Source organism: Mobula birostris, chromosome 1 (genome assembly GCF_030028105.1).
Source record: "Mobula birostris isolate sMobBir1 chromosome 1, sMobBir1.hap1, whole genome shotgun sequence".
NCBI classification, from domain to species: domain Eukaryota; kingdom Metazoa; phylum Chordata; class Chondrichthyes; order Myliobatiformes; family Myliobatidae; genus Mobula; species Mobula birostris.
The window spans coordinates 66,962,564-66,989,235 of NC_092370.1; the positions used below are offsets into that span (position 1 = coordinate 66,962,564).

The 26,672-nt window shown below is 40.7% G+C and overlaps 1 protein-coding gene across 1 annotated transcript in view; it reads left to right on the forward strand.

The window, feature by feature from the left end:
- Positions 1–26,672, forward strand: part of LOC140196705 (serine/threonine-protein kinase H1-like) — a 64,245-nt gene that overhangs the window by 8,973 nt on the left and 28,600 nt on the right. Inside the window, exon 2 of the mRNA XM_072256356.1 lies at positions 3,995–4,661. Within this exon, the coding sequence (XP_072112457.1) occupies positions 3,995–4,661 (667 nt within the window). The remainder of the gene's footprint in view (positions 1–3,994; positions 4,662–26,672) is intronic.

A 26,672-nucleotide genomic window follows, 5' to 3' on the forward strand; every position in this document is an offset into this window, starting at 1 on the left:
CTCTGTACACCGGCCTTGACACACAAGTCCCTAGCTCTTGCCTGAATTTCACTCCATGATTCCTCTCCCCGTTTTGCTGAGAGTGCATCGATAACAGACTGAGCCAAGTCCACAGCAGATGAAAGCTCTAAACTGGGAGATTGTAGCTGGTCTGACATGAACTTGGTGACTCGGAATAAATCCTCAAACAGAGTGAGAAGTAAAGCAAACTGCTCGTCAATCAGTCCACTTACAGCTCTGGCCTCCGTTTTCCTCCGTGCATTTGGTTGACCCATAATATCCTGTAGTGTAGCTAGAATGGCAGCGAGTGATTTCCTTATAGCCCACAAAGCTGTATACTGCCATGCCCAGCATGTATCTGACAATTTCTTCAACTCAACGGGCTGTGCAGTTGATTCCAGTTCTCACTGTTTCTTCATGAAAAGATCGTGGGCAACAGAGTTTGTAAAGAAGTTGTAAAGCAGCTACACAGTTTCAAGAAACTCACCCGCTTGTGGTACATTGCTCACAACATCCACTAAAACAAGGTTAAGTCTGTGAGCATGGCAGTGTATATATAATGCCTGTGGGACCTCTTTCCTGAACCTCTCTTGTAACCCGTTATTGCACCCGGACATCACTGCCACCCCGTCATAACACTGACCTATACACACGTTCTTATCAATAACACACTGGGCGAGTGTCTGTTCAACGCTTTTAAGAAGCGACTCGGTGTCCAACCCTTCTGCTGGAGTGAAGTGCATGAATTCTTCAAGCACTGTTTCGTTATTCAAATACCGCACCACCACCGATATTTGCTCCTTTTTACTCAAGTCTTTACTTTCATCCACCATGATGGCAAGATATCCAGCTTCCCTGATTTCTGCACTTATTTGACGTCTGACCATATCTGCCATAATACCCATAATTTCATTTTGGATACCATGATGGGTGTTCTTTGCATTTCCAGGATTGTCCTCCTTTTTTTTAGCTACAGTCTTATCAAACTTCCCAATTACACTGAGCAACTCAACAAAGTTTTCCCTATTGCCAGATCCATCATTCTCCCAGTGTCTTCGCTGGGCAATGCCTTGTCATGCAGTATAGCGTAGAGACACAGCCACTGCTCTCATATACCCATGATTTTCTTGGACAATCTTTGCATGTCCTTTATCAAGCATATTTCCCAATCTTGAACCGTCTTGTTTTCTCAATCTGAATTCGGCCCATGCCTCCATAGCAAACTTATGAGCTGCACTTACATGGTGGGTTTTGAAAGCTGTTGTAGCTTTCAACCAGTTGCGCTAACCGGTGACAGTGAAGGTAGATTTAGAATGGAACCCATGTTGTCCACACAGGAAATGCCTGCATGCAAAGCAGAACGTAGCATCTTTCGTGATCGAATATTCCAGCCAGGAGTACAGGTCAAACCAGCCACGAGTAAAACTCCTTTGCTGATTGCCAAACTGTTGCAAAGGGTACTTTTTCAATGCTGGCCGATGTGGTCCTTCCTCAGGCTGCTGGCTAACATCGTTAACGGTATTCCCACTAGCACTAAAGAGGAGATTCATCCATGTTCTCTTCCGAATCCCGCTCCATTTCTTGTTCCTCTACTTCGCCCTCACACTCCTTCGATGAACTGCTGTCATCCTCATCTCCACTTACTTCTTTCTGCATGTCAGTTTCAATTAAAACAGGCTCAGGCTGAGAAACCACTGATTCCTCTGGATGAGGTCATTTTCTGACTAAAAATCAATCCATTTTTCATACCGGCCAAAATAATGTACGTGCCAGGCCCACGCTCGCTTGTAAAAGCACAATGTGTGTGTGTGTGGCATCCTTTAGTCTCGCGAGACCATGGATCTGCGCCTGGATGTATACTATCAATCTCTCGCGTGAGTGAGAGTGAGTGATGTCACCACCTTAAGTGATCTTAGATCAGCTTAACTGATCTGAGGACAGCAACGGCAAGATACTGACAATGAACGAATAAGCAGAAGTGTAGAGTGGATCTGACCTTAGACCAGCACAGAGTTTATAACTTTATTGCTGCGTGGGTGCTATGGTAATTGGGGGAGCTGTTTCACTAGATCAACTGGAGAGACAAGCTGTGTTCAAAATTATACAGAGAAAGCAAAACAGCTGTAATTTGTATGTCAAATTTCAGTTAATTTCTTGGTGGTGCTATAGCACCAGCAAGCACCACCTCAGCATCACCCCTGAACCAATTAGTCTTTACAGTATGGATCAAATAGCTAGTCTTGTGGGAGCTAGTCCTTTGGTTGAAATGTGCTCCCTTCTAACACTTGCAAATATTCCTTCCACAAATTGAATAATAGGCATAGGTATCAAAAACCATCAACTTCCTTTATTCTTGATGGCTCTATATTCCTCCCTTTCTGTCTCTTATATTGTTAGCAGCAAACCTTCAACTTTGTAGGCCAGGTTTGTGGAATTTCTTTTGTGTTTGCCTTTGACCATAAATGAAAATATTTATCGTCCATTCTTGTCCACCGTGCCTTTGAAGCAACTTGGAGCTTATTACCATTTTACAAACCCCAAATCCTGAATTATTTGTTTATGGCTTTTAAGTCTTAAGAATTCATTTGTTTTATTTCAGATTTCTTCAGTATGCAGTAGAAAAAAAAATCCTTTGCTACATGTTTGACATAGAGCACCAAATCAAAGTGAACTTTTGAACGAAATGCAGAATGAAGATTCCTGTCTAAATCTATCCATCACTCTATACTTCAGTGGAGATGCCATGCAATGGTACTTTGCTTGCTAAAGCACATCATTAGACTATCTGGATCAAGTCTCTGGTAATCAGAAAGTCTGAAGACATGACAGATGGCTATCTGTATAAGGAGGGTGGCTAAGTGTGAAAGATTCTGCTCTGTGGACCATTCCCCATATTGAAAACAAATATCTGTATATTGCTGAGATATAGTTGTAAAGTTGATCAAGAACAATGGAAAGAGGTTGCTGAAAGATCTTCCCTGAAATAGAGATGTACAGACACTCAGTTGTATAGCTAAGGTTTGATGATTATCCCACTCGTTTTGAAAAGGGGCAAGACTATGGGGGAGGGGTGAATCCACCATTTTGTGAGAACCAGCGTGTAATCAGGCTGTATTTGGAACATTAACAACAATATACTCAGAATATATTTATGGTGGATTGCTGCATGTGACAATTCCTGGAATTTGCTGTTTGTCTATTGACAGTTCATTAGTTATTTATCCAGTTGTTAACTTGGAAACGTGTGAGTTACGTGGTAAATATTGAAGGACAAATTATCCAAAAAATACCAGTTGGTAGAGCATTTGGGGACAAATCAAATATTAGGGGCAGACTCAGAAATTCAATGCATAGTCTAAGTATCTTCACAGTATTGTTTACTTATGATTGGCCAATGAACATGTATGCTGATACATTAAATGTTTCCAACTTCATAAAAGAAAATCTGTGGTCTGGCAACTGTATTCCTGGTGGGGAGTGATGAAGCAAGCTTTATCTAAGTTTCTATCTAGACAAATGAGCTCATTTATTTTCAGGTTAGGAAATGCTCTCCGTTTGATATTTGCCTTATTGACTTTGTTTATTCTCATGAAATACACACTGATTGAATAAGCAGGTAAATTTAGTTAGGAGGGATTAAGTTGAAGTTTACATTTTTATTATATAATTATATGAATATCTCTTGTAAGGAAAAAACATAAAACTTGGAAGTTTTGACTTATTTATTGTTTTTTTTACCCATTGCATGTACATACTTGTCCAAAAGCCCGAACATTTAATTCAACTTTGATTTTTACAGTTCTGCCAAATGGTCTCCAACTTGAACTGTTAACTTTGTTTCTTTTGCCACCAATGTTGTCTGACCTTCTGAATGTTTCCAACATTTTTATTATTTGATTCCAGTCATATCTTGTCAACTGTAAATTTGAAACAATACATTTTAAAGAGATTCTATCCAAAAAATGTAACCAAAGTTACTGCTCATTTTAATCAGGTATGACATCAAGGCTCTTATTGGAAGAGGAAGTTTCAGCAGGGTGGTGAGAGTTGAACACAGGGCCACCAAGCAGCCCTTTGCCATCAAAATGATTGAGACCAAGGCAAAAGAAGGAAAGGAAGTTTGTGAGTCTGAGCTCAATGTGCTCAGAAGGGTCAGTCACCGCAACATCGTCCAGCTGATTGAGGTCTTCGAGACTCAAGATCGCATTTACATGGTGATGGAATTGGCGACTGGTGGAGAACTTTTTGATCGTGTCATTGCCAAAGGATCGTTTACAGAAAGAGATGCCACGAGGGTACTGCAAATGGTTTTAGATGGGATAAAATACCTACACACCCTGGGGATTACACATCGAGATTTGAAACCGGAAAACCTACTTTATTATCACCCAGGATCAGACTCCAAGATCCTCGTCACTGATTTTGGACTAGCCAATTCTGGGAACAAAGGTGGAGATTGGTGCATGAGGACCACTTGTGGTACACCAGAGTACATAGCACCAGAGATCCTACTGAGAAAACCTTACACCAATGCTGTTGATATGTGGGCTTTGGGTGTGATCTCTTATATTTTGCTGAGTGGAACTATGCCATTTGAAGATGAAAACCGGACCAGGCTTTACAGGATGATCCTCAAGTGCAAGTACAGTTACGTAGGTGAGGTAGGTGAAACTTATGGAATAGTTTGTTTAAAGTTGTAACTCATTTTTAAAGTCTTTAAACTTTAAACTTCTCAATTACAAGCTGTGAGCTGTTCATTTCTTGACTCTGTATAGCCCCTTCTTGAAATAACCATACATACACAAGCCCTTTAGAATTCTAAGGCTGACTTTAATGATAAAGGTAAAATTAGTTTCTATTTTGACAGCCACTGTCCACTTGAATACTAACATCTTGAGTGAGGGAACATTGACCTTCTGCAGCAACTCATGAGGTACAGTTTTTGCATCAGGATGCAATATTGTATTGTAATGTGTGCAATAAACATGATTGCCTCCTGCTGCACTGGCCATCAACTTCTGTGGAGACGATCTTCATTGTGCTGAATGATTTGTAGAATATCAGACTGGCCTAGTGCCCTCATGCCTTATATATGAAGTAATTTGTTTCATTTCCCCTTTTTGACAATATTAGCAAAAATAGCAAATGAACAAGAAGATGTAACTTAGAGATAGCGTGCTAATTATTGTTAAGATGAGATTTTCTTAAAAACACATCCAATGGAGATAGAGACACCCACACCTTGATCCTCATCCTGGTCATGCCAGAGTCCAATGTTCTCTAACCCTATAGTTCCTCAGCTGGACTGCAGGTGAATACTCCTCTATGCCTTTCATGAGTAGCAGGATGAACATAGAGGACTCTGATAGATACTAGAATGCTTTATGGATCAATGGCTTCCATGCTCTAGATTCATGCTGTCAAAAGTAAAAGTCCTGCAGTTAAGTTAGTTAACACTATGAGGCAAACACTGCAACTCTCAGCAGTAAAGCTTTTGAAAAATGTTGTGCTATCTCAGGGCTTGCATTCTTAACTTTTGTGCAAGAGCATTATTCTGGCACCAAGAGCTCATCCTCTGTACATCATTATCAGTACCAAAGCATATATGACATGTATGTCCTAGATTCTGTGAAAATCCTGAGAAGTTGGACACCAACAACTTCCACCCAGATGATCTATATTTGATCGCGTGGGCTCCTGCTTTGTGATGGGAATATAAGATCCACCTGGGGTGACCAGGCAGTTGATTTTAGGGATAACCTTTCTAATCTTATTTATATTTGGTTTACTATTGTCATATACTGAGATATCCTGGAGAACTTTGTTTCAAAGGTACATTTAATGTCAGAGAAATATACATCCTAAAATGCTTTTTCTTCGCAACCATCCACAAAAACAGAGGAGTGCCCCCAAAGAATGAATGACAGTTAAATGTTAGAACTCCAAACCCCACCCCCCAGCTTTCCTCCCTCCTGCCGTAAGCGGCAGCAAGCAACAATACCCCTTCCCCCCCCCCCCACCATGGGGAAAAAAAAGCATTGGCACCCACCACTGAGAACTCAAGCGTGTAGCAAAGCAACAGCAAAGACACAGACATGCAGTACCCCAAAGATTACTCGTTCACCCAGTATTCAACATACCTCAGGCTCTCTCTCTCCCTAATAAGGGAAAAAGAAGTGTCTCCATTTCACAGCGAGGGGGGAACGTACATCTTCGCAGATTATTTCATCACATCAGTACATCAAGGCAGTGCAGGGGAGGAACAATAACAGAAGATGCAGAATATGATGCTACAGTTACAGAGAAAGTGCAGCTAAACAAGTAGGTGCAAGCCTTTAACGAGGTAGACTATGAAGTCAAGAGTCCATCTTATCATACAAGAGGTTCATTCAATGGTCATAACAGGGATAGAAGCTGTCCTTGAACCTGGTGCTTTTTCCACTGAGGTCGGTGGGACTACAACCAGAGATCATGTGTTAAGAGTGAAAGGAGAGAAGTTTAAAAGGAACGTGAGGTGAAACCTCTTCATTCCTGAGTGTGGAATGAGCTACCAGTGCAAGTGGCGCATGCGAGCTCGATTTTGACGTTTAAGAGAAGTTTAGACAGGTAATGGTTAGTAGGGCTGTGGTCCAGGTGCAGATTGCTGGAAGTAGGCAGTTTAAATGGCTTCGACATGGACTAGATGAGCCAAAGGGCCTGTTTCAGTGCTGTACTTCTCTATGACACATGACTTAAGGCTTTTCTATCTTCTGCCCAATGGGAGGGGTGCAGAGAAGAGTGAATGTCTGGGGTGGGAGAGATCTTTGACTATACTGGTTGCTTTACCAAGGTAGTAAGAAATGTAGACAGAGTTTATGGAGGGGAGGCTGGAAAAAGTCAGTGTACAGAAGGGTAACTTCTCACTGACTCCTAACTGGCCACACTCAGCAGGACCCCCACTTTAAGTGGAAGAAGCAATAACAAAAAATGAATACAGACAAATAGTTGAATGCTGTACCTATTTGATTTTAAGTAAAACTGAGCTTGGTAAGATCTCTGTTAGTAGTGATCCACATACATGGCTGTCAAGTCGATATCATTGACTTGTCAAAGACTAGACAACATAACAGCAGTGTTCTTTCAGAAAACAGACTAGGTTCTGGGGTAGGATTCCACAAAGGCAAACTCATTTATATTTAATTACCACAGCCAACTGCATCAATATCTAAACATCCTAAGGACTGGCCCAAAAACAACTTTCTAGCAAATTAAGTATTTATGTTCTGATATAACGTGTTCCCCATTCTACAGCCAGACGGTGAATAGGGAGCAAGTGAAACTCTAAATCTGATACTGCACCTACCTTGTCTGTCAGGTTTTGATCAATTGACTGGGTTCAGAGTTCCACAGCCTTCTGCATGTTGGCCCTTATCAGTTTTTGTACTAAATAGATATTGGCTTACTAATTCTTCAGTGCCTCGAAAGTGGCATGGCTGATTCTGGAAAATTTTAAAAGGAGCTTGGGTTAGTCATGTTGCAGAGTGCCAGTCGTTGCAGGGAAAAAGGCTTGGTAAGTGGGTCAGACTAGAAGAATACAGACACCATTGAAGTCTTATCTGGGCATTGAAAGGATGACTGGGCTAGCAAACAAATTGCAGTGGCAGGAAAGGTGTTGTGACCATGGAAGTTTTTAAACAAAATAGACTTTATTAATAATTTTTAAAATACTTATAAGAATAAACCATTCACTGCCTTTTCATTCTTTACATTCGCAGTCAATGCTTTCCATACTGTTCAATTGCATTGGTACTCGTCAGTGGTACTGCTGCCACTGGTGGCACTCTGGGGTGGTACACTGCTACAACAATAATTAAGTGGCTTCTTTCTCCAACTGGGCCCCTCCGTCTCCTGCAGGTGAAGAACCCCACAATGTGGTCCTTCCCCACTAAGTCCTTGTGGTGGCTGCAACAAACTTCAGTGGATCCTTCAGCACGTATCCCTGCAGCCTAGAAAGTGCCAATCAGCAGCATTCCTCCACAGACATTTCAGTGTGCTGGTAGACCAACAAATTTCGGGCCGACCAAAGAGCATCTTCCACCAAGTTGATGATCTGCCAGCAGCATTTGATGTTTGTGTGTGTGTGTGTGTGTGTGTGTGTGTGTGTCTGTGCATCTGTCTGTCCCTGGGAATACCCTGTAGGTCAGAGACTCCTCTGTCATGCAGCTGTTTGAGCTGTTTAGGATGAGCCGTGACACGGGTGCAACTGTGGAAGTTGGGAAGCCCAACCAGGAACTGTCATTAAGTCAGGTTTCCAGTGGCAGAATTCATGGTCTAAGATCAGATCAGGCAGGTTCCCTTTAAGTCCTGATGAATAAGCTCTCATCTGCTGCAAAGGACTGTTTCCACATGTGTGGCCATATCAACTCTGGTTGGTTGAGGGCATTAAAAATGTGGCAGAACAGGAAGATAGGCTGATCAGTATCAATAAGGGATTGAAGAACAAATCCCCACGGCAGAAGATCAATCCAGCAGGGCCCAATTTAGGCCCTGGCATGTGACTAACGATGAAGCAGCATGCCTCTATCCAGTGGATGAGGCCCACACCATTAGGGCACCTTATATACGCGTTAGAATTTTGCACAGGTGGTATTTACATATTTGACAAAAATGCTCATGCCTGCAGATGCCTTGCATGTGTACTCCGTGTCAATTCGTGGTAACCCTTCTAAACCAGGGATCTTTCATAGTATTAGGCCAGCATTTATCCTTCAACCAACATCTTAAAGATAAAGGTGACCTGATTGTTTCCTTCTGTGCCATTTGTAGGACACCAGTTACTATTTTTCTGCATTCATCATCATCATTATGTGCCATGTTGTATGACCATGGTTGTTCTCGGCAAATTTTTCTACGGAATTGGTTTGCCATTGCTGCCTTCTGGGCAGTGTCTTTACAAGATGGGTGACTCCAGAAATAATCAATATTCTTCAGAGATTGTGTGCCTGGCGTCACTGGTCGTATAACCAGGACTTGCGATATGTACCAGCTGCTCATATGACCATCCACCATCTGCTGCCGTGGTTTCACGTGACCCTGATTGGTCGGTCGGGGGGTGGGGGGGGGAAGCTAAGCAGGTGATACACTTTGCACGAGGATGACTTGTAAGCTAGCAGAGGGAAGGAGTTCCTTGCACCTCCTTTGATAGAGATGTATCTCTACCCCACCACCCATTTTTCTGCATTACAAATCTCAAAGAGCATTTCATTGCCTCAGAACTGTTTTTTGTTGACATCTCGAAAGGTGTTATATGAAAAAAACATTGTTTTTTTCTCTTTAACTAATACTTCTACACTCACCAAGTGATGAGTGTAGTAGTAGAGCAGTTGATACTTCGATCTGGACCTGCCACATATGAATTTTCATTGAGAAACAGGTGGCTGCACAGTTTGTAACAGCATTCAGTCTTCCAACTTGCAATTATGTTGTTTGGACAACGAAAGGTGTTTGTTTTGTAGATTTCAACATTCTCCTTTTGTTGTCTTGTTCAATTATATTAAAGTTGATTGGGCACAGAAAATTGATGTAGGATGATATGTTTTTCCTCATTTGTTAAATGCTCTCTCCCATAACCTGACTTGATCCAACCAAGCAGAGTTCACTGCCAAGAAGGTCCACCAGTGCCTTTACTTGCAGAGAAAACTAAAGAAATTTGGCCTGTCCCCTAAAACCCTCACTAATTTTTATAGATGCACCGTAGAAAGCATTCTTCTAGGGTGCATCACAACCTGGTACGGAAGTTGTCCTGTCCAAGACCAAAAGAAGCTGCAGAAGATCGTGAACACGGCACAGCACATCACACAAACCAATCTTCTGTCCGTGAACTCACTTTACACCGCATGCTGTCGAAGCAGTGCTGCCAGGATAATCAAGGACACGACCCACCCAGCCAACACACTTTTCGTCCCTCTTCCCTCCGGGAGAAGGTTCAGGAGCTTGAAAACTCGTACAGCCAGATTTGGGAACAGCTTCTTTCTAACTGTGATAAGACTGCTGAACGGATCCTGACCCAGATCTGGGCTGTACCCTCCAAATATCCAGACCTGCCTCTCGGTTTTTTTGCACTACCTTATTTTCCATTTTTCTATTTTCTATTTATGATTTATAATTTAAATTTTTAATATTTACTAATTTCAACTATTTTTAATATTTAATATTTGTAATCCAGGGAGTGTGACGCACAGAATCAAATATCGCTGTGATGATTGTATGTTCTAGTACCAATTGTTCGGCGACAATAAAGTATAAAGTATAACCATACTCAAATGTAGCTTAACTTTGCGATTTTCAGACTACAAACACATTTGATATAACGTTAATCAATGGCAAGTCCTGAGTGAGGCAGCCAAAGTCTCACACTCTGAAGTTCATTTAAAGATTTTATTGTGATAATGTGCCAATAATTTTGTGCATGTGATAGGTGAATTATCAAGTATTAAGATTATTCTGCCAGTTCAGTAAGGTATTAAGTTCTCCACCATAACTGAAGGATTCTTATTAGTTACATCTTCATTTTCTATTACTTTCCTCTGATGAAAACAGTCCCTCAGAATCCTGTTTAAAAATCATTCCCTTACAGTCAGCAAATTAAAATCAAAGCATACGCCCATATTTTCTGTGCTATTGGAAAATGAAGCCCATTGAGAGTCCGTGCACTTTATATACATTCAGTGCCTTGAAAAAGTATTCATCCCCTTTGTAATTACTATGCCAACTCTCCTCATTAGCAATATATTACTGTACCAATGCATCCAATATGTTGATGTAGAAAATTGGAGGATCACCTGTTTTCAGTGAATTCATAAGAATACTGTACACCCCCTCCTTGTAATCCAATAGTACGGTAGGTTTTCAATAGACCAAACCAAAATGAAGACAAAAGAGCTTTCAAGATGATTCATGGAAGTGATAATAGAGAAGCTCAAATCTGGGGAAGGGTACAAGACCATCTCAAAGGCACTGAACAAACCTCAGAGCTCAGTGCAGTCCATCATGAAATAGTGAAAAAAATATGAAACCACAGCCACTTCCTATGTCAGGCTGAACCCTCTAATCAGTCACTGGAGAAAAATAGCATGTATGAGAGGCAGCTGTGGCGCCAACCATCACTCTGAATGAGCTACAGAAGTCAGTGGCTGCAACTGGAGATGATGTTAATGGTTCCATAATCTCTAAGGCCTTGCACAAAAAGGGTATTTATGGAAGAATGGCAAGGCATATCCTTGCCCATAAAGACTTTGCAAAGCATCACTTAGAGGATACCATAAAGTTGTGGAAGAAGCTTTTGAGGTCAGATGAGACTAAAGTGGAACTTTGTAGACTCAACACTATGCAGTAGATCTAATACTGAATCAACCAGGTAACACCATCCCTACCGTAAAGTATGGCAGAGGCAGCAGTAGGGACTGGAGATCTAGTCAGGACTGATGGGAAGATGAATGCTGTTATATACAGAGATTCTGGATTAAAAACCTGTTAGCATCTGCCAAAGGAGTTAAACTGGGAAGGAATCTGGTCTTTCAGAAGGACAACAACCCAAAGGACACCTCCAGAGCAACCGTGGAGTGGCTTCAAATGAAGAAAATTAATGTTCTTGAGTGGACCTGTGGGAATCCTGACCTTAAGGCGATCGAATGTCTCTGGCAGGACCTCAAGGTTGCTGTCCACCACTGCTCCCCAGATAACCTGACACAGCTTGAGCAATTTTGCAAGGAGGATTGAGTAAATCTTGCTCCATTTCATTGTGCAAAGCTAATAGAGACTTTATCCCAAAAGACTACTGGCTGTAATAGCTGCAAGAGGTGGTTCGACTAAGTGCTGAGCAAAGGGGATGAATACTTTTGAACTGCTGACATTTCAGTTTTTAGTTTCTCACTCTTTACAATCTTCCCTGGTTTTTGGGCTCTACTGTGTGTGTGGTGGGGTGGTGGAAGGAGTATGTGATTCACAAATAAAAATTCTCATTTAAATTGATCAAAATCCCTAGTTGTAAATACTCATTTATGTGAACAAAGGGTTGCGGGTGAATACTCTTTCAAGGCACTGTATAATACCTTTAACCTGGTAAAACATCTGAATCCATTTCATATGAGCACTATTGAGGAAAATTGAGCTCTAAGCTACACAGGGAGAAGTCGGGGCAAGTAACCAAGAGCTGCTCAGTTTTCAAGCAAAAGTACTGTATGTGTCACTTGTAAATCAAAAAGATTTTCAATTTACTGACTTTTTACATTCCGGACTCTACAGAACTGATCTGATCATTGGAAGCTGATACATACATACAATTTTCATTGTCTCCATTTGTGTTTTAGATGATTTTAAGGCAATTAGGATTTCTCAATTGCAAATCTTTGCACTGACTCTGTCTACTATACCTATGTTAACCTCTTTCAGTGAGAGTCTTCATGGTGTTTTATTCAGTCTCTAGTGTAACCAAATAGACAACCACTGAATTTATTTTCCAAAACCCTACACTGAAAGGCACAATAAACAAGCCAATATATGGAACAGCCATCAAAAGGTCTTTCTTCCTTTGTAGTTCCCAAATCTTTCCCATTACAATATTTTAAATATATTTTTCGACTCATGGTTTGCAGTTTACTGAAGCAGTTTGGGTATATTTATTTCCTGATTTTCTATATGTGTTGACATTACTTGGATATGTAACTGCTTCTATCCATCTTTTTAAAAAAAAATCCTTTTTTCATCGTTTATTCATTTCACATAGTCAGCGGCAAAGAATATGTTTTGTTTTTAATTTTCCTAAAGAATCATTTTTATTCAGCCAAAATATCCACTGAAGGTATAAAAGAGTCAAGGTATTTTGAAAAGAGACAATTAATTAAAATGTTTGTGGAATATTGTCCTTCATTGCAAGAGATATTGGATATCAAAGTAGGGGAAGTTTGATACAAATTTAAATGGCAGTGGCAACCCTGCACTGAGAGTACTGCAGAAAGTTTTACTTTCTATATTTAAGGAAATACAGTGAACACAGTGGATTCCAGTTAATTGGGACACATGGGGATCAGTACGTTTTGGCCCAATTAAGTGGCTGCCACAATTAGACAAAGTTTTGTGGAAGTAGTTAAAAAGGTATAAAAGACACAAACTGGGTAACAAATTATGTATTTAAATGAAATACAGAGTACTACCATTCTACTACAGCATTATAAATCTGTGTATTAGTTCTTAATAGTTATCGATGGAGGAATTCATCCAGCGTAAACTGCCATGTTCTTTTGACTGTAAGTGAACAAAATCAGCACAAACACTTATTGCAGATAATGGACTGCCTTCATGCAATGCTGTTGACAGCTGCATCCTCCAAATCTCCATTGTCATTGTAACAGTCAAGATGATTGTCAGTACCTTCAAATTCTTTATAGTTCCTAACTTGTTGAAGTAGTGAAGTTATTTCATTTTCACTCCCGGCTATTTCTGGCATTTCCAGGCCTGAATGCTTGAAACCACAGTGAGCAAAACAGTTCTGAATTGTCTTACTGCTTATTTCTTGCCAACTCTCAGTGACAAAAATCACTGGTTTTTGAACACAAACGTGCATCTGCTGCAATTTAAAAACTGTTCGCTCAAAGCACTGTGTAGTGTTCAACAGCTATGCAACTGACATTAATTAGAAACTGTTCAGCAACAGTCTTCTGCCCCAATTAAGCAGACCAGTGTCTCAAATAATTAAAGAGAATCCTGGCTTTTTTAAAATTAGTTTTTGTCCTTTAAGAGTTGGCCCAAGTAAGCTGCTACTCTAATGAGTCAATAGCTCAAATAACCATAATTCACTGTCCTTGCATTACAGCAGTGCCGAGGTTGATTCCTGAGGTTAAAGGGTTGATGTATAAAAAGAGCTTGTGCAGGTTGGTCTTAGACTTAATGGTGTTTAGAGATAATTTTATTGAGGGGGGAATTGGCAAGGTGGATGTTCAAAGAATGGTTTTGTCCACCAAGGATTCCTGAAACCAGGGGGCATAGTTTCAGAATAAGAGGAGAACAATTAATGATTGAAACGAGGAAGAATTTCTTCTCGGAGGGTTGGGACTCTCTGGAATTCAGGAGTGGAGTTATTAAATATATTCAAGGCAAAGCAATAAATATTTGACAACAAGATAGTCAAGAAGTAGAGAGTAGGAATGGGATGTTGAGGCCAAGACTGAAATGGCAATGACCTTATTGAATGGCGAGACAGGCTTGCGGTCCAATTGGTCTGTACTTGATCCTGTATGTGCTTATACAAACCTGCTATAGTTGTCTTTCAGAAAAGGCTTGTACCAGAAGAGAGATGTTGCTGAATCCAGAATATCTTCACAGACAGAAAATAAGCTGGAATGGCAGAGGGAACCTTAAAATACAAAAGCACAAAAATGTACAAGAAATTAAAAGTTTCTAGTGGAAAAAAAAAACTTTATTTCAGAGTGATAATCAAATATTTTCATTGTAACTAATTTTTTAACAAGATCCTGATTCAAAACCTGTAACTTACAGTACACATAGTAATTGTCAAGCAGATTCTAATTTTGCTTTGGGTTTCCAATGAGCAGTATTTTCTTTTATCTATGAAACACTTTGGTTTCCTCGGCTGCATAAGTCTAGGGAAGATAATCTCTGGCCCCGCCAAGCGTGCAAGATTGAGGCACGAGCCTGCCCCAAGACCCCCTGTCTGTGTGGATGCTGTGTCATTTGCTACCCCGTTACAAATCAATGCCACAAAATAACAGATAACACTGCATACAATTAAAAGAATTACAGGTGTCCCCCGCTTTTCGAACGTTCACTTTACGACACCTCGCTGTTACGAAAGACCTACATTAGTTAACTGTTTTCGCTAACAGAAGGTGTTTTCACTGTTACGAAAAAAGGCAGCGCGCGCCCCGAGCAGCCAAGCTCTTCCCCAGGAACTGCATTCTAGCTGGCATTGCCTGTGACCATCTGTGCTTTATGTGGATTTATTTTGCGCATCCGTTAGCAAGATGAGTTCTAAGGTATCGGAAAAGCATTAAAAGAGCTTGTAAGGGTGTCACACTTAGTGTAAAACTAGACATAATTAACTGTTTCGATCGTGGTGAACGAAGTAAGGACAAAGTAAGTTTGGCTTGTGGAAGTTGACGAAGATGATGTTGGAAGAGGTTTTGGCATTCCCTGACCAAGATGAAGAGCTGATGCAATTGGAAGAGGAAAGGATAACAATCAAAACCGAATGCAGCAGCAAACGGATCAAAAGTGAATTCGTCCAAGAACTGAACGTGAAGCAACTGCGTGAGATTTTCACTGCAATTGACAGCAATGATTGCAGAAAAGTACAACTTTAATTTTGAAAGGGTACTTAGGTTTAGGGCATATTTGCAGGATGGTTTGAGTGCTTACAAAGAACAGTATGATAGAAAAATGCGCGAGGCTAAGCAGTCAAGCATACTGTTGTTTTTCAAGCCTTCCACATCAGCCACAGCAGACGATGAACCTCAACCTTCGACATCGAGGCAGGCAGACATAGAAGAAGATGACCTGTCTGCCCTGATGGAAACAGACAACTATGAGATGACACCCCAGTTTCCCACCACCCCAACCTCCGATGACTCAGCCTAACACACCAACATCAGTGTACTCGCTGTCTTCCCGATTCCGGTTAAGTGATACTACACTGTACATACATTATTTCTACTTTATATAGGCTGTGTATTTTTATGTGTTATTTGGTATGATTTGACAGCTTCATAGCTTAAAGGTTACTGGAGAGTGTTTCTGCCGAGAGCGCTTGCGTGAGATTTCGCTATGGTGGACATGCAGAAAAGAATTTCTACCTTATATAGGCTGTATATTTATCATATCATTCCTGCTTTTACTATATGTTACAGTTATTTTAGATTTTATGTGTTATTTGGCATGATTTGGTAGGTTTTTTTTGTGTCTGTGAATGCTCACAAATTCTTCCCATATAAATAAACGGTAATTGCCTCTTCACTTTACGACATTCCAGCTTACGAACCGTTTCATAGGAACGCTCTACCTTTGGATGGCGGGGGAAAGCTGTATATTTATGAATCTTAAAAACGCAAACAACAGGAATTCTGCAGATGCTGGAAATTCAAGCCACACGCATAAAAGTTGCTGGTGAACGCAGCAGGCCAGGCAGCATCTCTAGGAAGAGGCGCAGTCGACGTTTCAGGCCGAGTCCTGACGAAGGGTCTCGGCCTGAAGCGTCGACTGCGCCTCTTCCTAGAGATGCTGCCTGGCCTGCTGCGTTCACCAGCAACTTTTATGTGTGTTATTTATGAAGGGGTTAGTAAAGAATAACAAGAAGAAAAGGGCCCATTCTAATTAAACAGTCAAATGTGCACAAGTTGGAGCTCACGTTGAACTTCTCTGTTACTCGTACGCTGGGCCCTTGGTCAACGTGAAAGCACACACCACCCTCCAAATGTCGTTCGCAATCCATCTTGAACAGGGTCTCCCACTGGATCGTATGCTACGACTGGTTCTTCCCAGCTTCTTCTCTTTTCACCTCTTCTCAAACAAAAGCCCAAGACCAACCTTATTGTCCCTCACCAAGAAAAACCTCCCACTAATTGGATGGCACTCATTCGACATCACCCCTTATCTTCAACAATAATCCAAACAGGCTGAAAGCAGAACAGACTTCTCTTATAGAGCTGCTAAATGAAATACCTACAGTATAACAGTAAAGATGTGAAATAGAGCATTACATCTAAATCAAAATAGGATGTTCCTAAGCAGTTAGTTATTTATCCTATGATGCCTTCATTTATTTAAAAAGTACTTTTTATTCCTTGTATATTAATGAAATAATATTGATGAAATTACTGAAGGACTATGCAAATCAATGTTATCTTGAAAGTGTGAGAAAATGAAAGAAATTCATTCAGGTCCACTGGTCAAAAGTCGCAGTTATCCTGAGAGAGCACAAGCTGCTCCACATGCCCAGAGAGAGTTTAGAGTGTTGTACAGACATTGCAGTTATCCTGAGAGAGCACAAGCTGCTCCACACGCCCAGAGAGAATTTAGAGTGTTGTACAGATATTGCAGTTATCCTGAGAGAGCACAAGCTGCTCCACATGCCCAGAGAGAGTTTAGAGCGTTGTACAGACATTGCAGTTATCCTGAGAGAGCACAAGCTGCTCCACACGCCCAGAGAGAGTTTAAAGTGTTGTACAGAAGCACTGCTGCTTCCTCATCTTGGTATCTCAGCAATCCTAATAGTCCATTGATGGAGAGATTGCTGGATCGCCATGACATACACTATATGCAAATTACTTCCACTGTGGCATCCAAAGACATGGCCGAAACACTCTGCCTTTGCATGAAAATCGTGCTTGCTTGTATTATAATTAGCTGGCATTGAATGCTAAGCAATGCCAAACATAAAGGCATGACAGTGAATTCTCATGAGAGTTCAGTAGCCAAGTGGTATCACTTTCCCTACCTGTTTACTCAGTCAGGTGGAACCTCTTGATGTACAATTCTGTGTGCTGTTTGAACTATGTGTTCAGGGCATTTTCTCGTCGGGGAATGTCATCCTCACTGCGTCTGCAATATTGTACATAGAAGTATATTTAATATATTCCTAAAGTGTTTAAGGTGTATACAGTAATCGTCTGTATAGACTGAATGCAAAACAAAGTTTTTCACTGTACCTCACTACATGTAACAATTGTAAAACAATTTACCATTTTATTTGTTTAAATAATATATTGTTTAATAAACCTGGCTTTCTGTAACATGAAATCAACAAGCTAATGTTTTCAGCATGTATGTGCCAACCCTGAGAATTATAGAGGCCGAAGAGGATCTTCGATCTTCAGGAAAACTTTGCCTGTGCCCCAGTGAGAAATAAGCTGATCAGTGATGACCTGGAGAGCTATGTTGGCTGGAGTCAAGGCTTTATACTTTGGCTCTTGGTAGGGTGACCCATGCCAAACACGTCAAAGGGTAGAAGCAAGACTAAAAGTGGTCCACCAGTCCTGCAGGTTCGGGGATTTAGCTCAGGGCTGACAAACCTAACTGGTAAAGCAGAATTGTTACGGAAACAGCAATGAAAAACCCTTCTATACCTGAGTGCGATGGTCTTCCTGAGTCTCCACCCAGGACTTGCATGACTGACAGCAGAGAAAGCTGAGCTTACTGACATGATGAAGGAAACCCTGAACACTGCTAGAGATGGAGGACCTTCACTGCTGCCCTAAATGCCAATGCCGTAATGGGCAGTAGAGCTGAATACTGCCGAATCCACTCAGTTATCCCCATTGGAAGCACTTAAATCTGTTGCAAGAAATCAACATCAAAAGTCTCAAGGACTCCACAAGGAAAACCCTTCTTAAACTTCACCTACCTCACCTCCTCCCTCCTCCCCCCTCCCATCCTCTCCCAACAATGAGATTGTGGAAATTTATTTCCATATCTCCAGAACCAATACCTTCACTATATCAGTACCTGCAGTAAATTCAGCTTGACCCCATAGGGGACTGTGCTAGTCACATTTTTAGCATTTGTTGATGGAAGTAAAATGCCCTAAAACTTTATCATATTTGCTTTTGACTAATTTCAGGATGTATTGAGCAAAGCACAATTTAGTGCTAGGATTCTTCAAATCAGTCCAATGTAAAACTTTCCAGCAACACACATCAAAGTTGCTGGTGAACGCAGCAGGCCAGGCAGCATCTCTAGGAAGAGGTGCAGTCGACGTTTCAGGCCGAGACCCTTCGTCAGGACTAACTGAAGGAAGAGTGAGTAAGGGATTTGAAAGTTGGAGGGGGAAGGGGAGATCCAAAATGATAGGAGAAGACAGGAGGGGGAGGGATGGAGCCAAGAGCTGGACAGGTGATTGGCAAAAGGGGATACGAGAGGATCATGGGACAGGAGGTCCGGGAAGAAAGACAAGGGGGGGGGGGAACCCAGAGGATGGGCAAGAGGTATATTCAGAAGAACAGAGGGAGAAAAAGGAGAGTGAGAGAAAGAATGTGTGCATAAAAATGAGTAACAGATGGGATATGAGGGGGAGCTGGGGCCTTAGCGGAAGTTAGAGAAGTCGATGTTCATGCCATCAGGTTGGAGGCTACCCAGACGGAGTATAAGGTGTTGTTCCTCCAACCTGAGTGTGGCTTCATCTTTACAGTAGAGGAGGCCGTGGATGGACATGTCAGAATGGGAATGGGAGGTGGAATTAAAATGTGTGGCCACTGGGAGATCCTGCTTTCTTTGGCGGACAGAGCGTAGATGTTCAGCAAAGCGGTCTCCCAGTCTGCGTCGGGTCTCGCCAATATATAAAAGGCCACATCGGGAGCACCGGACGCAGTATATCACCCCAGTCGACTCACAGGTGAAGTGTTGCCTCACCTGGAAGGACTGTTTGGGGCCCTGAATGGTGGTAAGGGAGGAAGTGTAAGGGCATGTGTAGCACTTGTTCCGCTTTCACGGATAAGTGCCAGGAGGGAGATCAGTGGGGAAGGATGGGGCGGACGAATGGACAAGGGAGTTGTGTAGGGAGCGATCCCTGCGGAATGCAGAGCGGGGGGGGAGGGAAAGATGTGCTTAGTGGTGGGATCCCGTTGGAGGTGGTGGAAGTTACGGAGAATAATATGTTGGACCCGGAGGCTGGTGGGGTGGTAGGTGAGGACCAGGGGAACCCTATTCCTAGTGGGGTGGCAAGAGGATGGAGTGAGAGCAGATGTACGTGAAATGGGGGAGATGCGTTTAAGAGCAGAGTTGATAGTGGAGGAAGGGAAGCCCCTTTCTTTAAAAAAGGAAGACATCTCCCTCGTCGTAGAATGAAAAGCCTCATCCTGAGAGCAGATGCGGCGGAGACGGAGGAATTGCGAGAAGGGGATGGCGTTTTTGCAAGAGACAGGGTGAGAAGAGGAATAGTCCAGATAGCTGTGAGAGTCAGTAGGCTTATAGTAGACATCAGTGGATAAGCTGTCTCCAGAGACAGAGACAGAAAGATCTAGAAAGGGGAGAGAGGTGTCAGAAATGGACCAGGTAAACTTGAGGGCAGGGTGAAAGTTGGAGGCAAAGTTAATAAAGTCAACGAGTTCTGCATGCGTGCAGGAAGCAGCGCCAATGCAGTCATCGATGTAGCGAAGGAAAAGTGGGGGACAGATACCAGAATAGGCACGGAACATAGATTGTTCCACAAACCCAACAAAAAGGCAGGCATAGCTAGGACCCATACGGGTGCCCATAGCTACACCTTTAGTTTGGAGGAAGTGGGAGGAGCCAAAGGAGAAATTATTAAGAGTAAGGACTAATTCCGCTAGAACTTTCCAGATCTAGTTACTAATATTTGATTATATTATCACCAAAAGTGGCAAAATATGATTCATTTAATTTTCTGACCTTCCCTGAGTCAATTTCTCTCCTGAAATATTTATTGTGTTTTTCAGCTCTATGGGTTTTATAGTTTCTAATCTCTCCAGCTGTCTTTTTGTAAAATTAATATATCAATATTTTTGCATCTGCCTTGAAGTTTTAGTGATCTGCATACTTGGATCACTGATTTTTTTTTTAGATTCCTGTTGCTTCCAGCTTTTTTCTGTTTATAAAATTCTGTTTTCTTTAGTGGCATATAGAAGGGAGATTGAAAATTCGGCTGAATAGTGTCAAAACAATAACCTCTCAATCAATGTCAGCAAGACTACGGAACTGATTATAAACTTCAGAAGAAGGAAACCAGAGGTCCAAGAGTCAGTCCTCATTGGAGGGTCAGATATCAAAACGGTTAGCAACCTTAAATTTCCAGGTGCTATTATATATGCGTAAAGAGGAGTTCATTGACTGGCTGCATCATAGCCTGGCATGGAAGCACCAAAGGAAAACTCTGCAAAATTAGTGGGTATGGCCCAGTCCATCATGGGTAAAGCCCTCCCCACCATTGAGCACATCTACATGAAATACTGTTGCAGGAAAGACCCCCACCCCTTCTTACTGCAGCCATCAGGAGAAAGGTACAAGAACATTAGGACTCACACCACCAGGTTTAGGAACAGTTACAACCCCTCAACCATCTGGCTCTTGAACCAAAGGGGATAACTTCACTTGTCCCATTATTGAAATGTTCCCACAATCAATGAACTCACTTTCAAGAACTCTTCATTTTATGTTCTCAATATTTATTGCTTATTTATCATATTACTTTTTCTTCTTTCTGCACTCTGGTGGCCTTTCATTGGAGGATCTGTTATAGTTACTATTCTATAGATCCACTGAGTATGCCCACAAAAAAATTAATCCCAGGGTTGTATATCGTGACATATATACACTTTGATAATAAAATTTACTTTGAACTTTGGATGAACTCACATTTGCCTGTAATTAAATTCATATGGAACACTTCTCAATCAATTAATCTATTAATAAAGACATAAGAAACAGGGGTTGGAGTGGGCTAATTGGCCCTTCAAACCTGCTTAACCATTCAGTCGGATCATAGTTGATTCAAATTTGTTCACAATGTCATTTCCAACTTTCTTTACATGTGACGCATTTTTAGTTTACATGAATAACTAAAGTATACTGAAGTTTGAATATATACAATGACTCCACATCAATAGCCACCTGAGATAAAAATATTACAAAGGTTTCCAAAGAAAACCCTAGGAGAAATAGAAGTTCATTTTTGTCCACATCTGAAATAGATGAAACTTTTTTCTGATGTCCCCTATTTCTAGAAAGGGAACATCCTCTCCGTCCACCTTGGCAGTCCCTCTCAGAATCTTACGTTTCAATAGAAGCAACTTTCATTCCAACTCAACATTTTTCTATCAGTTCATTCATCCCAGGAACCAACCTAATGAACCTTCTCTGTAAGCACCTTCTTCCTTAAATGCAAGCAAAAAAAAGTTTTATCACATTGATTTCCCCCTATTTTACATACAGTTAGTGCATTACTCATTGTCTTGTGTGTTTCATTGTGGAATGGTTTCTCCCTTCAAGACGCTGAAGCTGTATTACTAAACTGTTACTTGCAAGCTGTTGAATCCTTGTGTTATTCAGAAGCTATATCTCTCCATGATACTTTCAATTTCAATCAAATCCGGTTGCAAAATTGAAACAGGTATGAATGTGAATCATTGTCACTATGAGCCTGAAATATATTTTAAGAATTCTTCTTGCATACCTTGTTGATCATAGAATGATGAATTGTTACAGCATGAAGGAGATAATTCAGCATATGAAGTTTGTACTGATCCATAAAGCAATCTGGACAGTTCTCTTGATCCATTACAGAAGCATTCTAGGAGGTACAGAAGCCTGAAGGCACACACTCAGCCATTCAGGAACAGCTTCTTCCTTCTGCCATCTGATTTCTAAACAGACATTGAACCCATGAGCACTACCTCACTACTTTTTTATTTCTGTCTTTTTGTACTAATTAACTATTTAATAGACATATGTATACTTAATGTAATGCAAATTTTTTCTCATATTTATTTATCATGTATTTCATTGTATTGCTGCTGCAAAGTTAACAAATTTCATGACATACGTTATGCTGGTGATATTAAAAATTATTCTGATTCAAGTTATTTCCCTGTAACTTTTCTTTTAAGCAGTTCTTCAGTTCTGTTAAAGCTCTGAATGAATTCTGTGATTAACCATTTTCTGTTTAAATTACTTTACCTCATCCTTCCTTATATCTTTTATCATATGGTTTATTGTAGCAAAATACATGATATCTCTTCAATTTCAGGATTTTCTAAAACCTATATTTTTCTGTACTTTTATTTCTCTATATTAACACAGAATAAGGAGAAAGAAGCCATCAGTTAATTTAGCCCTGCAACAAGACACCGTCATCTTGAGTTACATTCCTGCTCATGCACACTCTGTGCACTGCTTTCTTTCTGAACCTGTGAGTTGCTATCCACGTATTGAATGAAAATTCAGGTGAATAACAAGTTATGGTCAGATTGGACTTCAAAGTTAAAAAGAATTAGTTACTTTCTTTCTATGCTGTCAAACTGAACTCGTGGAATCAATAATAAATGTAAGAAAATTCCAGAGTATAGCATGCAAGCAAAAATGTGATAGATTTTTTTCAAACTGGGAGACAGGAAAGAAAGTTAACTGTAGCTCTTGATATTTGGTTTCTTGGCAATTTTTTGAAACTTTATATTTTGATGACCAACCAATTATAGAGATCACGATAAGCTATAGGAATGTAGAAAAACATGTCCAGAAACCCTTTACAATTTATCTAGGAAGCTGTGATTCTGTCTGTAAACTGTAAATATAATCTTACAAACCAAATATTTCATTTGGAAATATGAATTTTAATTTGCCATCCATTTGGAATGGTATTTACAAATTTAGTCTGCTTCATCGGACCATTTCACAATGAGACCAGTTGTCCTGCCTCAGCATGCACTAATGCATTCTTCCCCACTGCTTGTCTAATTCTGCATGTACAAAGCTCTTGTAATCACGGCTGCCTTGTAGATCATGAACAATACTGAAAATGCCCTCCTTGCAAATGAAAACATCTTTTACAACCAAGCCATGGCTAGTTCTCATATTATCTTAATTAAACTGTCTAAGTATTATTATTATATTTTCTTTCTGTTGGTAGCAGACATGTCCTTTGAGAACGGATTTTCCGAAGAAATTGTACTACTTTACCCAGCTGTCAAGAGTCTTATTGTATTTTGTCTTTAAGCATTTGGTTTCATGGTTCATTCAGTGACAGTTCTCTGGGTAAGCAGCCAATGGCTGTTAATCTCTGCCAAAAATATTGTATTGTTTCAGTCAGCACACCTATTATTATGTATTGGTCAAAGGGAAGTCTCTTGCATGCTATGTTGCTGTGCTTCAGCACACAATACCCTCTAGGTATGTGTAACCTTGCAGGGGATGTGTACCAATGCCAAAGTTAGAGCGCCTGCTGATTTTGGGAAAGGATTCCACAATATAAAGCTTCTCATAGTTCATTAACAATTCATAGAATATGACCACATTTAAATTTCATAATTATCTTTTTGATATTTTCTTTCAACATTTTTAACAAGAGTTATAGCAAATCATGTACCTTTAACTTCCAAGATAGGGAATTACACTTGGATGCAGCTTGGCAAAAATTACAGCTTCAACCATAATAATTCATTATCTTGGCCGGTGTGTACATGCGAATAACATTATAACTTTCAGGAAGAAAATGCATGAAATAGTTTAAGAAACTATAGTTATATGAAATATAAAACAGGTCAAGAAATTTGCTTGAATGTATAAAATTTAGTACGTGTGGGAGTGACGGTGTGGTGGTACATGGTGTTTGTGACCTTCCGTCCATCATAAGGTGAGAAGTGGGGATATTTACAGATGACTGCACAATGTTCTGCACCATTCGTGACTCCTCAGGTAGTGAAGCAGTTCATACCCAAACGCAGCAGGACCTGGCTTGGGTTGACAATAGCAAGTAACATTCAAGCCACACAAGTACCAGGCAATGACTGTCTCCAACAAGTTCTCACTATCGTCCCTTTACATTCAGTGGCACCACTATCACTGAATCTCCTGCTATCAATGTCCTGGGGGTTACCATTGATAGGAAACTGAACTGGTCTAGCCATATAAACACTGTGGCTACCAGAGCAGGTCAAAGGCTAGGAACCCTGTGGCGTGTAACTCACTTGCTGACTCCCCAAAGCCTGTCCATCATCTACAAGGCTCAGGTCAAGAGAGTAATGGAATATTCGCCACTCACCTGAATAAGTGCAGCTCCATCAGCACTCAAGAGGCTTGATACCATCCAGTACAAGGCAGCCCACTTGATTGGTACCCTTTCCACAAGAATCCAGTCCCTCCACCATTGAAGAACAGTTACAACAGTGTGTACTATCTACAACATACACTGCAACAACACACTAAAGTTCCTAAGACAGCACCTTCCAGTCCCACGACCACTACCATCATTCTAGAAGGACGAGAACAGTGGATACCTGGTTACACCACCACTTGGAAATCCCCCATCCTGACTTGGAAACGTATAACCATTCTTTCATTGTCGCTGGGTCAAAATCATGGAATTCCCGCCCAAACAGCACTGTAGGTGTACCTACACTTCAGGGACTGCAGTGGTTGAAGAAGGCAGCTCAAGGGCATCTAGGGATGGGCAATAAATGCTGGCTTAGCTGGCAATGCCCACATCCCAAAAATGACTATTTTTTTAAAAGCGACATTTGCATTTGTCTCCACTGGTATTAACCAGATCATGAGGCTCTCTGATTTCTTTCTGCATTGCAATCAGGTCAATGTTTCTCCCATGGCATTTATCACTCTAGCCACCTCTTACAATGGTGCTTTCTCACGACCCAGTTGGTAGGTTGGAGATAAAGAGACTTCCTACAAACTGCTTACCTTCGAACTCATTCTACCAGGATGTTATGGTTAGCACTTGTGAATCTGGGAGTCCACTCCCACAAAGCTGCCAACTCCAGTGGAGGAATAATGCAGTTTGCATCACAGAATTGCCTTCTAATTGCTTGTTAAGTTCCGCTATTGTGAACTGGAATCTGTATATTAATAGCGGTTGATTTCCAGAAGTGTTCATGTTCATGAAATAATTAGCATCTAGTGTGCTCTAATGGACAAAATGCTAGTGATTTGCAGTCCCAAGGCACACATGCTCTTATACAAAGAGAAAGGAAGAAAACCACACATCAGTGATATTAGGAAAAGGCAGTCATGTTATCATATGTTTATAATGTTATACAATTTCTCCCTCATACATTTTATTTGACATTTTTTGTTTAATGTCCTCGAACACTACCTCATTACTTTTTATTTATGTTTTTGCACTATTTATTTAATTTAACTGTTTGATAGACATAAATTATCTGCAATTCACAGTTATTTTCCTATATTATCATGTATTGCACTGTACTGCTGCCGCAAAGTTAACAAATTTCACAACGTTACCAGTGATATTAAACCTGATTCTGATGATCCCTATCCTCATAGTCCTACTTCAACATCTTCATTTATGCAGAATAACTCCTCACAATCTATCCTCAATCCAAATTTTGCTCCTTGGTGACATAATCTACAGATAGATTAGCTTCCATTTGCATTCTGCAGAATTTGAGCCTTTGTTTCACCATTTCATTTCACTCTGCAGCAGCCTCTTTGCTGTCCCAATCCCTGAGTGAGTCACTGTTTTCCTCTAGCAGAATTGGAGAAAGTGTAAAGAAGGAGCATTCATCTCTTCCATGAACTCTTCTGCCTTGCCTGCCTAGAGAAGATCTTGCCAAACGTTATCCATCTATCACAAAGGCTACTTTTATCCAATTTTCTTTCTACTACTGCTACAAAAACATTTATCTATTCCTTAAACAAGCTTCAAAACAATGTCTTCCCTATCCAATTTGCTAACTCACTATGATTCCCTCCTCCTTGATCAGTGTACCAGCCTTGTCGAAGAAATGTATCCAAGATTGTTTCTTGTCATTTCCTGTACACAAGTGTAAGGAGAATAAAATAATTGTTACTCTGGATCCAATGCAGCACAAAAGATAAAGAATACAATAATAATACTAAAAAAATACACAAATATAAATACATTAGGTAGTTTATGTACACAAATTGATTGTATATCCACAAGGCTGTACATAAGGTGATCG